At 38.1% G+C, this 15,139-nt stretch overlaps 1 protein-coding gene across 1 annotated transcript in view; it reads left to right on the top strand.

Annotated features, from left to right (window-relative positions):
• Positions 1–15,139, top strand: part of COL28A1 (collagen type XXVIII alpha 1 chain) — a 149,085-nt gene that overhangs the window by 24,314 nt on the left and 109,632 nt on the right. The window contains exons 9-11 of the mRNA XM_037136685.2: positions 133–177; positions 2,969–3,013; positions 4,031–4,084. Of these exons, the coding sequence (XP_036992580.2) occupies positions 133–177; positions 2,969–3,013; positions 4,031–4,084 (144 nt within the window). The remainder of the gene's footprint in view (positions 1–132; positions 178–2,968; positions 3,014–4,030; positions 4,085–15,139) is intronic.

The raw sequence follows: 15,139 nt of genomic DNA, 5'->3' as shown, positions 1-15,139 counted from the left end.
GACTGAGGATAACCCTGAGTATAATCTATCACAGTGCTTACATCTTAAGATTCTGCTGGGAATCTTTAAAAGAAAATACTAACACTGAATGCCTGCAAATGTCCGCTGATTTATTTTATTCATTTATTTTAGGGTGTACGTGGAGAATGTGGTAAACCAGGAATAAAAGGTGACAAAGTAAGGAACATGTTTTTAAAATGGTAACATTTCTGATCCTTTGGGGCTGAGTTTCCTTAAGATGAAATTCCTGTTTCTATTCCTGTTTTTGTTTGTTTCTTTGTTTTGTTTTAATAGAGATCAAAGAAATGGTTACCAGAAGGGAGGGGGGAGGATGAGTGAAAAGGGGAATACAGTCAACAATATTGTGATACGTTGAAACAGTGACAGATGATGACTAGAATTAGTGGTGTGATCACATTATAAGTTATAAAAATGTTGAATCACTATATTGTGCACCTGAAACTAACATAACCAATATAAGATTGTATACCAACTCTACTTACTAGAAAAAATCCCAAACAATTTTAAAAGATAGAAAGTTCCTGAGATGCATTTTGTTGATCTTACTACTGAAGTTAGAGAATCATTGGCTCAATTTTCTCATTGGTAAAACATGAAGCAGAAGACAAAGCCATCACCTAACTTTAAGTGATAGTGTCCCAAAATGCCTTTCTTATGTTCCATTAAGACTTTGCTTCGTGGTAGCTTTGAGGTAACTTTGAGGCCAGGCCTACTGCACGTCATAGTGAAAAGAATAATTTAACCAGCAAAAATTTAATTCAAGCTCCATTGGGAAAAAGTAGAATTGTTTTCCAGATATAAACATGGATACCAAGTGCTTCCCAAGCACAGTGAAGAACTCGATGACATAAGTTAATGAGATGGTTATAAACAATGTGACAGAATCAGACTCAGACAGGGGTTTGAAATTTTGAAAATCCAGCAAGCTACAGACAACCAAGTATCTATTTACTTTTCATTAAAAAATAAATAGGAATAAAGTACTTAAACTGGAGACAATATTAAACATGTTAAGGAGTTCCTTAATGGACCAGAAATATAGAGTGTATTTGAAATATAATAAATAATAAAGGGTAAAAAAAATCACAGAGTAAAAGTAGTTTTTGTTACAGTTAAAACTATTAAAATCATGCCAGTAAGACAGCAAACTCTTTCCATATCTATATTTTAATTATGGCAGAGAGTCAAGGAGAGAAGGTGAGGCAGAAGGTGAAAAGAAAAGGGTAAGACAATGACAGTGGCCCATGTAACTAAACACTTAAATAGCCTGAGGCTTTCTGAAAGCTTTTTAAACTGCTGCAGAGTGAAAGGTCAGGTGGGTCTGAAAAATGTAGGCTTGGTAATTACCTCTGGATGAAATGGATAGTATGATAATGAATGGATTCTTCCTGGAAGATTACTGAGAATGAGAGATGAACTTGGACTCAAAAAATGCAGGAGGGACACATACCGAACAGAACAAAAATGAAAATCAGATAATAACTAGAAAAACTTTTTGAAATAAAAATGGCTGACAAGGAGTTAATGTCATATTTCATCGACTAAGATGCCAAGGATTGTTAAATGCCCTATTATATTCTGTGCCAAAAAGAAAGAAGAAATACTGTTGATTATAAAGCTGCAATTGATTGTAATGTGTGTTCCAATGTTAGAGAAGTAAACATTTGAAAAATGCATGTCCAGAGTTAATGGAAAAAGAGTCCTTGACATGAAGAGGATTCACATAAATTCATAAGTAAAACATACAAAGAACCAGAAAACCCAAAAAGAAAATATAAATGGCCAATAAATGAAAAACATCTAACATATTAGCAATCAAATAAGTGAAATTAAAACATTAAAATATTATTTCACCAATTAAATGAGCAAACACTGAAATAATATATAATATATAGTATTCAGTGTTGATGGGATTCTATAGGATGAAGATTTGCTCTCTCTATCTGGGTAGTGAGAATGGAAATCTGAACAAATTTTATGAAGAAAAGTTTCATGATTTCTTCCCATAAAAGGTGTGAGAGACAAAGAGAGTGAGAGAGAATCTTAAATGTGCTTATTGCCTTTTTCTACATTGAGCGTCCTCTTCTAGAAAATTATCCTCAGGGATGAATCAGAAGGTGGACAGAGATGTATGCACAAAGTTGTTCTCTATAACATTATTTAAATAATAATCATCAACAACAATGTAAATGTCCAAACTAGTGAAATGAGTAAGTAAATCATGATGGATTCATATTCTTGAATATTATTCAGTTTACTAAGAGTTATGAATGACAAAGAAAAATATTTTTCACTCAACAGAAAACCAGGTAAGGAGGGTGCAAAATTGTATACATACTTTGATCAAATTATTTGAAGAAAAATTGATTGGGAATAAGAACAAAAGTAGGTGAAAATAAACTGAAGCAGTGTGTAGGAACACATACAACAGAAGCAGGGGGAAAAAAGTGAAAATCTGAGAAAAGAGAAACTAGACTATATTATCCTCTAATAAAAATAAACTTCAAAGGGTTTCCTAATTATGAAAGATACTGAAATATTTTTTATTAGAAGAGTGTTTAGCATGATCAGTGTTTTACTAAGTTCACTAGATTAATTCAATTGACATTACCTGGTTGGAAGAAAACAGTATTTCACCAAGTTTACTGCTTCCTAAGGAATTTTAAGAAATCTTTTACTTTGATCAAAATGTCAATATATAAACCAAGAAATTATATCTAAAATTATGTTTTCATAGAGTTTGTTTGCTACAGAGAAGTTTGACCCCCCCCCCATTTGACTTGTTAATCAGGATGATTTCATTAACAATGAATAAGTGAGCTTTGGTGTTTGGGTAATCAAAGAAGATTGGCCACTACTGAAAACATATTCCCTTCTCTTCTACCTAAAATCATTACACTTTGAAGGTGGATATTTTGAGTGACTTACCATTAATTTTATTCCACAGGGATCCCAGGGGTCATATGGACCAAAAGGACCCAGAGGAGTTCAGGTAAAGAAGCTAAAACCAAATCTAAGCCTGGACTAGAATCACCCAGAGAGTTTTTAAAGTCCATTTGCCCACTACATCCTCTACCAATTCGATCAGAATGTCTGGGGATTGGAGCTAGGCATTACTATTTATAAAGATCCCCAAGTGACCCCGATGTACATCCAAGTTTGGAAACCACTACCATAATGTTATAATAATTAATTCAGGCTCCCTCAAAATAGGTACCAGCAGGGGAGTCTACGTAGTGAGTAGCTGTAGGTAAACGTTTATGAATTAGAGTCTAGAAAGACAGTAAAGTCCAAGTAATTATAAGTAGAATGTAACTGTTTTTGCAGTACTACTAAAATGTGGTTGAAAGAGTTATATGCATTTTATCTAAGTTAAGTATTTGTGATGCTCAATAACATGGAATGATTCTTTAAGGCATTTATTTAAGTTAGACATATCTTAAAAATAATAATTAGGATGATATTTGTCTACTCTATGAATTTGCCTCTTCTATAGTTATCATGCGGGGGAGGGTGTATAAGGAGTTGATTTCAGTATTTCAAAAAGTCTTCTGAAAATGATACTTTTGCCCAAGATTTCCTAGATAGCATTTCATTAAAGATCAAGTCCTTCACTGTGGCCTGGAATTGTGTCAAGGTAGGACAGTCACTCTGGCCATCACAAGGTCATTGGAAGCTCTAATTTTCAGTTATAGCTGCCTTAGATTTTTTAAAGTTGTTTATTTGAAATCTTTCAAAAAAAGGGTCCAGCACAGAAATAAGGTTGGAAACCCAGGTTTAGAAAACAAGCATCTCATTAATGTTTGCTCTCAGCTTAAGTACTATTATAGAAGCTGCCTATTTGACACAAGGAATTTTATCTCGTTCCATTTCTCAGTCCCATGCAATCACAATTTAACTGAGCTATGATCTGAATTCTAACTCTGGGATCTCCAGGGACCCTAATGAATGATCCATTCCTGCTGGACCTTGCACCCAGAACTAATTCTTGGTTTTCATCTTGGAGCAGGGCATTAGTGGACCTCCAGGGGACCCAGGCCCGAAGGGAATTCAAGGCAATAAGGTAATCCTATCCTTGGGTTAAAGACGGGCAGAGTGCCTTTCCCCTCGTGAGCCATGGCAATGCATGTTTCTATGAGGTAGAAGTCAATAGACTCTTTCAGGAAGTATGTTTGGCAATACAAAATAACCTCCAGGTGTGTACATAGAAGCAAGATGGTTCAAGTACCTGGAAGAAGTCGCCGGCATAGCTTTTTCATTTACTATTATATTATTCAAAGGGGGCATTATTAAAAATAAGCCATCACCAGAATCTTCACAGAGCATCCTATTTGCCTTGTGCCCTTCAGTCGTTGCATAATATAGCTCACTAGAAACTGCTTAGTAGTAACAAGTAACTCAATTCAAATGACCCTATTTCCTACATGGAATGCCAACTTGACCTACAGTTCATAAGGGAAGAGAATTTATAACTCTTATAACAAAAGAAATCAAGCTTTTTTTTTAACAGGGGCATAACCTTGGTTGTCAGCGCCATGCTTGTAATGCCATCGCCCAGATAAGCAGGTGAGACAGACAGGGAGGGCTGAATGAGAGCCAAGCAGAACTGAAAGATGCGATGAGAGGGTTTGTAAAAAAGCCTTTATAAAGCTCTGTTTTCCAATGAGAGTGGCCCACTAATTTGCTGAAATCAAGCCTTCTAGTTCCTTTTTAATTCTTCCCAATGCTTGGTAAATTTCACAGATGCGGTAAATACCCACTAAATGGAGTTGCGTTAGTCACTGGAGGTCTGTGAGATTTATGGCAGTGATAACTGCAGAAAGTGCTGTCCCCAGTGGACTCTAGATAAAGCCAATATTTTAAAAGTGCTATTAAATTTAAGTTGTGGGGAGTAGTTGGGCTACTTGAGAGAGAGTAAAGGAGTGACAAGAATAGTATTTTTAATGACATAATGACAGTGTGTGATTCCCCAGGCCACTTTTTACTGGCAATTAAAATAGAACAGGCTTCTCCACAGGAGCATGCCTCAGCTTTGTCTGGGGAGGGTGTCTTCCTCAGTCCTTGCCTATATTTCTCTCTGGGGAAAAGAAATGGCTCTTTTGAATACTGAGTGTAAAGATTTTATAAAATTGCTCTGGCCATAGGTAAAGTCCCGGAGCAAGGAAAAAAATATTTTGACAGTTCATGCTTATTTGTAGGATTTTTTGTTTACTGAAGATGATGATTTTCATTTATTTGTGAAAGAGAGGTTTAAAATCAGGGTTCAGGGTTGGAGTTTGTGACAGTAAGAGAATTATGGAATTTTTGAGGCACAAGGGATATGGGTGAGCACTTTGGCCCAAAGTTTTCAGTTTCGAAAATGAGAAAGTCTGGAGATCCAATGGCTTGCCCGAGGCAGAGGCAGAGCCAGAGCCAGGCCCGTCAGCTCTGGGGGGCATCTGTGGACGTGCTGGGCTGGACATGGGACGCGTGGTGTTGGGACACGGTTGGTGGCGGTCCGTGAAGGGCTGCCGTTGTTTGATCATTCCTCTTTCTTCTCCCACGATTACTACTATGGCTTTTTTTTTAATGCATGTATTTTAATGAAATTTAGTTTTTCATCCAGGCATGCAGTAATTCTTAGAAAGAGTAAATAACAAAGAGTGAAGTGTTTGAGGGAGCTTGTAATTTTCTGACATAATCACACTGCATGCTTGACTTTCACAGCGACATCATGAAAATGAGCTGTGTCAGAAGCATTTGAGGACTTCATTAATTTACAAAAGGGACTCTCAGATTTTTTAAAAAAAATTGTTGTAAAAGATATGTAACGTAAAATTACTGTTTTGATGCTAATCACTGCCAGGTGAACATACAATGTTCATTGCCAACTGAAAAGACAAAAAGTTCATGGTGGACTTCTAGAACATGTTCAAGGTCGTGGGGAGGAAGTGAGGTGAGAAGGGGCTTCTCTTTTTCCCTCTAGTTATATTTCTGGTTTAAGGTCACAAATGTAGTAATCTCTTGACTCTTAATTTGAGACTATTACTAATTTCTACTTGTCTTTGGATCAGAGATTCATGTCACATTGAACATTATTTTTTAAATTTTATACATGTATGAATATATTGTATTAAATGTCAGCTTTTGGGGAATATTTTTATTTCACATCCCAGAATGTACTTCTAAATCTTAAAGACCAAATAAACTATTTTTTCCTCCATCTAAAAATAATATTGTTTTATAGTGACATTTCTTTTCATTCATTACCATTTTATTACATAATGCTTTTTAAGAAATTGCTACTGCAATTGGTATAAAAACACTATCTAAAATCCAGTAATTCTTTGTTTTCTAATGGGCACAGGGAGGATTATTTATTTAAAAACTCCTGTAATGATAGATAACACTCATTTATTCATTATCTACAGACACAGTTCTAAAGACTCATTTAACATAATACTACCTTTTGAGGCACGTTCTGTTCTGACCCCAGGATTAGGTACAGATCAGGCTACCGCACAGGGAGTTTAAGCAATGGGGCCAAGTCTGAACAGTGAGTCAGGGACAGAGCCAGGATTCAAACCCAGCCAGACTGCTCTTAACCACCATACTGTATTTATCTCCTTAGGAAAATTGCTCAGTCTCCTAAATAGTCAACCTGAGGGAAATACTTTTCTTTTGGGCAGGATGCAAATTGCATCTGTCTCTACTTCTAATGCACTCTAACAGAAACATCTATCTGTTAAGAGGCACTTTTCTGCTTGGTTATAATGTTTATCCGTAAATGCAGGAAAAGAAGGAAGGGAATCGTATGAGGAAACAGAAACCAGTAATGTGCTCTTCGAACATTTTTATTTCTTATAAGACCTTCTAACAGAAACCTTTAGATTTGTAACATTTGTGAATATTCCCTGAGAGTCTCTGTATGGGGTCTGCCTCTGCCTCTAAATGTAGGAATGGTCGCTCTCATGAACTACAATACCATTCTGTGGCTCTAGTGATTTGGATTTTCTTCATCAAAGGGTTTGCAGTGAAGGTGGCCAAAGAACAAAAGGGGAAAAAAAACAGCATGTGACAAATCAAGGAAAAAATGTGACTCTGGCGTTGTTTCCACAAATCCTTTCTGCCCTTAATCTTTTCCACATGTAAAGTAGCTCCTCTTTTGCCCTGGATGCCCTTGTTTCCTTAGAAACAAAACATAGATGTTCCCACAGTGAAGCCTTGGCTCTGAGGGCGCCTCAGTCTATCCCACACCCCAGGGCCCTGCAGCGGGAAGGAAGGCATCCCATCCATTTCTATATTACATCTCAAATTATAACCATGTAAGGACCCAGGGAGACTTATCCGTAGGATGGAACTGAAAGTGGGACTCGAAAGAGCACTGTGCTCTCTCTTAGTAAAAACTGGGTGCCCAAAACCCTATGCCAAGGTGCAGTCCCATCTGGCCACGAAGTGGGCCCTCTAATAACTGGAAAGAATGGCTTGAGATTGGCAAGCCTTTCAAATCACAGTGAATAAATGACCAAAATTAGTTTTGAACAAATAAGTACAGAAGGCTGGATGGACAAGCCCACATTAGGTAATTTTTGCCATTTCTTGATGTTTTTCTGTGGTTATGTCTGAAGGGTATTTTTCCCTCAAGTCTCATGCAAATTTTCTCTTTCCGAGACCCTCTTTGTGCTCCTGGAAGGGGAGACAGCTGGTCGTAGCTTGACCAGGAAACAGGTTGTGACACGTTGAAGTCTCCCAGTGCTAGGATTCCACTGCTAAGGCCAGAGGATACTCGGAAATAGCCCTGATGTTTTTTTCCCAAGGCAAAATACCACATGTTAATCCCCAAAGCATTAACAAATACCGTGATAGTATATATTAATTTATCTTAATGTATGAATTGCCTCCCTTCTTCCACTGTTTTACTCTCAGATGTTTATAGGTTTCTTGCGGGTCCCCCCCCCCCCCGCCCCGCTAAGTGTTTTCTTTTTGCCCTACACTCAAGTATGAAAGTCTTAAAGTCCTTTTATGTATGAAACTTGGTCTTACATTACGTTCAGTTTAACTGCTGAGATGTTAAGAAAATCCATAGAGAAATGTCATCAGTCTGGTCTAGTTTATCCAACTGAATGTGGTCAGGGTAAAAAAAAAATAATCTCCTGTGAATTAAACATCCATCATCCATCAAAAATGAACAAAGGACCTAGTATTAATAAAAAGACAAAGCCTACGTTTCAAGAGGAGTCGTGAGGGCAAATTAGACACTTAGAACACAGCAAAGTGCTTCCCCACCCGGTCATTCCTAGACACCCTTCTCCTCCTTACCCAACTCTGTATTTTAAGGTTCCTAAGCACAGTAGATATTTTTCAAGTAGCTGGAGAAATTAAGTAATAGCTAAATATACAGATCCTAAAATTAAAACTCTAAGCCTAGTAAACATCCCTGCAGAACATCCTGTTTCCTTCAAAATACTCTATGAAAAAAAGGTTATTTTTAAAAAGAGGGCTGCCCTGGCTGGTGTGGCTCAGTTGGTTGGAATGTCATTCCATAAACTGAAAGGTCACAGGCTCGATTCCGGTCAGGGCACATACCTAGGTTGTGGGTTTGGTCCCCAGTCAGGGCACATAGGAGAGGGCACAATGGATGTTTCTCCTCACACTGATGTTTCTCTTCCTCCTTTCCTTTCTAAAATCAATAAGCACATCCTTGGGTGAGGATAAAAAAGAAAAAAAAAGAAAGAAAGAGCACTAGTTGTTGGCCCTAAACATAGCTACTGGGAATGCATACGCAGGTAATTTTGGTAGCTGGCGGTGTACCGATCAAGTTTTCTTTGAGCTGACATGTGTTATGCCTTTACACATTGCCAGACTTCTTTCAGATGTGAGCCGTTGGCAGGAGAATTGGACAGATATATGCAGGTCCATCACAGTTTTAAACTAAAGGAGAAGATCTAGTGATAAAGGGTCAGGATCACCACAATCATATCTGAGAGATAAAAAAATTACATGCACCCTCAAACACATTTAAAGTAAGCTGCATGTGAGTATTTGTTGCCTGAATCAATGACTGAATGAGGGAAAGGTTTTAAATGGCATGAGCTGTCTGTCAGCAGTAGCATATTGAAGACACAGGTCAAACAGGCGGGAGCCTAGGGAGTGAGTTAGTTCGTCGATTCTGAGGTCGTTGGAAACCTTGGAAAGAGCAGTTTCAATAGAGAGATTGGGGCGATAACAGTGGGTTAGGGAAGGAATCAGAGAGAAGGGTGCAGTAGGCAGGAATTTTGGCCATTCTTCCCAGTTAGTTGGATAATGAAGAGAAACAGGGCCGTGGTTGGCATAAACCATCAAGAGCTTCTTGCGCATTAAATACTCTAATGTGTTATCTATACTTCCACTTTCTTCTCAGAGTGGCGTAAAGACCTGGGGCTTAATTTTATTTTCTTTATAGTTCATATATACAACTTAGATTCTCATGTTTTTATAATGTCAATATTTTCATTAGAACAGAAAAATCATTGATGAAGATTTAGTACAATAGTTTAAAAATACGTTGCTGTTTTGGTAATTATTTAAATACTTGATTTGACTCAAAGCTAGCTTAGTAGCTTTAATAGTCAAGCTACTAAACCTAACCGATATTTCAGTTGTGGTTTGGAAGTAGTTCAATACCATAAATATAAACAACTGTGAAGAATTTTAAACTTTCTCCTTATTTCAGTTTCCATAGAACTCAAAAACCTAACAATTTCCTGACATTATGATGTTGCTTTCAATCTTTAAAAAATCACGATTTGCAATAGAATATAATTCCTTATAACTCAATAGGAAGTAAATCAGTTGAAACATACATGTCATCAACAATTCCTAGCACAGAATAATTAATCACACAGAAAACTTTCTTTTTAAGTCCATAGCTCCCCTAACTGAATGCCTATATTATTGGCTTCATGTAAAGTGTTTTAAGTACAGGATCCTGGAACACATTAGCTTTACCAGCTGTCCAAAAACAGTAATGGGTCTTCTGGTTCAGGCTAACAACTTTGAACACGGTTGTGATAGCTCAATGAATAGCACTACAATGGAAAGAATCCTTTACAATTGTAATTACAAATATCTGTTTAATGAAGAACCAGAACCACGCCGCCAAACCATGTGAATATTTTTCCTTCAGAGATGTCAAAGTCTACATGCTATTTCTGTCCTTAGCCTATAATTAAAGGGAAAGAGGCATTAGTAATCCAGCGATTCTTGTTGCAGGAAGGGCTTTGACCCACATGCACACCTGCCTACCAGGACTCTAAGTTAGCTTACTAACTCACTTGGCATGAGACAACTGAAAGCCACAATGTGAAGTGTCTGCCAGAACATGCAGGATGTCAGCCAACGGTTTCAAGGTAGATGATGTTCATTCCCAGATCTCTGACGCATGTGGTTCTCGGCAGATGGTGTACGCCCTGTGTGGATGTGTGTGCAGGTGTGTATACAGAGACCACAAAGGTGAAAACTCTGACAGATCGAGAAACCAAAATGCTGCCGATATTTCTTACCAAGGCGCTGATTCTAACCCACATGTCCAGTCAATCTGGCACTACTGTGGAACAGAATCAGTTATTGCAATGTCTTTGGAGAGAAGTCAGAATTTTTAAAGAAATAGTTAAATCAGTCTTATTATTTAATTCAACTTGCAATAGCAACACTGCCACAGGGAAAATCAAATTTATTCTATGGGAAAGGTAAAATATACCTAACATAACACTGATCATTTTAACCATTTGTAAGTGTATAATTCAGTAGTATTAAGTACATTCACAATGTTGTATAACCATCATGTTGTCTATACTCAAAACTTTCTCATTGTCCCCAAATAAACATTGTGCCCTTTAAACAATGACTCTCCTCATTTCCCCGTGCCCCGTCTCCAAGGTAAGTTTTTAAGAAACATATCACACTGTCATATAAACCAATCTACTCTCCTAAATCAATGTTTTGTTCTCAGATTTATGGAGAGGGTTCACCCTGATTATTTTCCAGCAAATATTCTGTGCTGGAGGAGTCCAACAGTGGCCACCAGAGTGTGATCATTCAAAGCTCTCCTGATGGGGTGCTGACTGGTCCCCCCTTTTAGGGAAATAACATACATGCCTTAGACCTTATTACATGGGATGAAGTATGACTGTGCAGTTAGATTGAACCATGCGAATTGCTATTTTTGTAGGTCAAACATGGTTGAATGTTGTCTATCGTATGTGGTTTAACCTAAAAGCATTAAAGGGGTTAAGAGTTACTAAAATCCAGTACAGTAGTATAGTTTTAATTACATTATTCTCCAATTGTTTGTTATTTTGAAGTTTTTTCTTCTTTGGAAGGGACAAGTAGGTGGAGTATATAAACTGTGGTCTTCTCTTCCTCAGGGAGAGGTATTCAAACAGGCCTATAATTGAAAATTTTAACATGATGGTGGTTCCAAACTCAGAAATGGGTTGACATATGTGAAATTGCAATGTGTGATCACAGCATTGCCAATTGCAATCTATGTTACCTTTACCCTGTTCCCACTGATTCAGTGACAACGCGGGTGCTGGGGGAAATGGTGTGAGTGGCTTGTGTAAAGTGTATTCCTTCTCAGCTTGTATTGTATTTCAGGATTCTTGGTTTTCATGGGATGAATCTTCAGCTGTGGCTACATTAAAATCAGCTGACTTTGTGTTTTTCATCCTATAACAAAGACATGATTTTAGTCTTCAATAAGATGATCTTTGAAATAATTTAGGAAAAGAACTGAAAAGTCCCAAGGGGAAGTTTGTAGGGTGGCTAGAACACAATCTTTAAAACCAGACTGCTGGGGTTCATACACAGCCTGCTATATATTAGCTCTGTAACTTGGGCCAGTCACTCCCTTCCTATGCCTTGTTTTCTCATCCATGTAATGGGTTAATAATAGTACTTACCTCTTAAAGTCATTTTGAGGATTATATAAGTTACTGTAATATATGTGCAACACTTAGAATAGCATCTGTTACATGTTAAGTGCCATATATGTTGGCAATAATTATTAAGTAGTTAAGTACCTTAACAACCCCTCTTTTTACTAATGTAGAATAAGTCTAGCTGGATACATTTTCTAAAAATATATCTCTTATTATATAATACTTCCTCTCAAACAAGAGAAATGAGGGACTAAAAATTGAGCTTGATTTAGTAAGAATTTGATAAGTATTTGTTTCCTGTCTTCTTTTACCTTCTTTCCAAAAAAGGGGGGCCTTTCTTGACTTTTCCCCATGACTATGTATACAGTCATCATTGCCCTGAGTTTTAGCTGACAATGTATGTCGGCCACAAAATATACAATGTATGTATATTTTGCATTTGCAAAATGCTTGTCCATCCTTTTCTTCCATTTGGAAACTCGGATGATACTTGTCACAAGACAAAATATTTAAGCTGGTGTACACATTGTGTGGAAAATAACAAAAAGCAGTTGCTAAAGCATCTTTCTAATGTCAAGAAAATCTCCTGGTCTGATTAAATTATTCACAATTTTATTACTCAAGAAATGGTAAAGTTCTGTACTCAAAATTTCCAAGACTCTTAGACAACCCTTCATTATTTATTATCTTGGGGAAGGAAGGACATTGGCTTTGGTTAGAGCCAGAGCCAGGAAATAGGAGTGTTGGATTTCTCTGGCTGGATTTCCCACATGGTGTAACCTTAGGTCACCTATTAGAATTTCATCACTCCTTCAGTTGGAAAAAAAAACAACAACTAATTGTATCTGGGTAAGTTTGCAAGAGTAGCTACATAATTGGTACTTGATATCACTGTGTAATTTATATACAATTGCTCTTGACTGAAACCCTGAGGAAACCAGGGTGAGCTCCAGAGGGGCATTTCTGGACTCCCAGCTTCCCCAGCCTGGAAAGGCATCCCGTTTTGTTCACCACCAGCAGCTGGCACAGCACCTGCACCCTGGTGCTGCTCAGTAAATGCTGCGTGGATAGTTGAGTGGATGATATCAATAAGCTGAGCACGGAAACTGCAAAACTGAGCAAAATCACATGACATCCTCCCCACAGTCTAGGGGGAACCATATTAACTAAATGCAAAGTTGCAGTTATAAGAATGCTCAGAAAAAGAGGAAAATGGTGCTGTTGGTGCCAGAGAAGCCCTCCCTGAAGCCACGCGGCTTAAAATAAGATCTGAAGAATGAGTCAGGATTGACTAGGAAGATAGGGAAGCAAGAACATCCCAGATAGATGAAATAGTATGGGTGGCTCATTGGTTGGAACGTTGTCCCATGCACTAAGAGGCTGTGGGATTGGCCCAGTAAGGGCATATATCTAGGTTGCAGTTTGATCACTAGTTGGGACGCGTACGGGAGACATCTGGTTGATACTGCTCTCACATAGATATTTCTTTCTCTCTCCCTCCCTCTCCCTTCCTCTCTTCTAAAATCAATGAACATATCCTCAGGTGAGGGTTTAAAAAATAGTATGTGCAAAGATCCTGTGGCAGAAGGGTACACGACAAGGAACTGAGCAAAGGTCATGCTGCTAGGGTGGTGTGTGAAGAAGCAATGAATAATAGAGAGGGCTGGAAAGGCCACAGGACCATGCTGTGCAAGAGCTCACCAGCCTTGTGAGGAGCTCTGTCTTCATCCTAAGAGCTAAGGGAAAGGCTTTGAAGGGTTTTACTCAGATTAAAATTAAAATAGAAAAGATCGCTGTGGCAGCAATGGGGGGGAATGAATTGGAGTGCGTTAGAATGGATCCAAGTAGAGCACTGAGGAAGCTGCTGTAGTCTGAGAGGAAGCTGATATGAATTTGGGGTAGGCGGCAGAGAGCCGGTAGAGAATCGAGGCCGTAGATGGGTTTGAGAGAGATTTAGGAGGCGTACTGATCGGCACTGGTGATGCATTGCACATGGCGGATGAGGGTGTGAGAGTTATCAAGAGTGACTCCTAGGTACTGGTTTGACCCATGGAGGGCTCCGGTGGTCTTTCCTGAGAGAGAATGCTGCGGGATGACCACGTCTGCAAGTGGAATATCATGAGTTTGTCTTTGGGAATTAGGAGTTTCTTTTAAAATTACTTTTCCTGACTTCCTTTACCCTGTTTTTGTTATCTCCCCCCCTGTTTTTCTTGGTCGCTGTCTTTGCCAACTTCCCAAAGACATCTCTGTGCTCTTCCACTTCCACTTAATTTAAATGATGGTGTTTTCTGTGGATCTGAGCTGAGCTTCTGGACTCTTTAGTGACTCCAAAACTTGCCCCAGCCAATGCAATGGCCGTATATGGCTACTGAGCACTTGAAATGTGCCTTGTGCAAATTGAGATGCACCCTAAATGTTAAATACACGTAGGGTTTCAAAGATATAGAATTAAAAACAATAAAAATGAAATCACTGGTAAGATTCCTAATTGGTTATCTGTTGAAAGGGTAATATTTTGGATATATTGGAGTAGTATTATTACTCCAATATATAGAATTATATATTGGAGTAATGTGTTATTACTTTCTTAGTGTGGCTACTAGAATATTTAAAATTACATTGATGGCTCACTGTGTATTTTTAGTGGATGAAACTGCTCCAAACAGTGACCTACTGCCTGCCCATTCCTGCCCATCTGAGCTCACAGAACTGCTTACTGTATCCAGAACACTTCAAATCACTTTATGTCTCATATGCTTTCCTTTTCCTGAACTTTTGTTCCTTTCCTTTCCTACCAGATTAGATGTGATTCCTACTTCTTTGTTCAGAGGAAAGATCTTCTCTGCTACATGAAAATGTCCCAATTCCTTAAGGTAGAATTAAACATTTCTGCCTCGGAGCTTTACATGCTCTGTTAATGTCTTTATTATACCTAATTTACATGCTGGTATTTTGTTTTGCGTTCATTCGTCTGTCCAGCCAGATTGTAAGTGTCTGAGAAGTGCAGGTGCAATCTGATTTATGTCTGTAATTATGTAACCAGGTACTGGGTGTCAGGTTGGTGCCCAAGGAAAGCCTGATGAATAACAACTGAATCGGCACACATTAAACAGCTACCACATGACTGGTTATGACTTAGATGTTCTATGACAATATCTTGAATCCTCTCAGCAACCCTGTAAGGTAGATATAATTATCTTCATTATGCATATGAGGAT

This window comes from Artibeus jamaicensis, unplaced genomic scaffold (assembly GCF_021234435.1).
Source record: "Artibeus jamaicensis isolate MK-2021 breed Jamaican fruit bat unplaced genomic scaffold, CSHL_Jam_final contig_923, whole genome shotgun sequence".
NCBI classification, from domain to species: Eukaryota; Metazoa; Chordata; class Mammalia; order Chiroptera; family Phyllostomidae; genus Artibeus; species Artibeus jamaicensis.
This window is presented reverse-complemented; position numbering and strand designations above follow the sequence as displayed.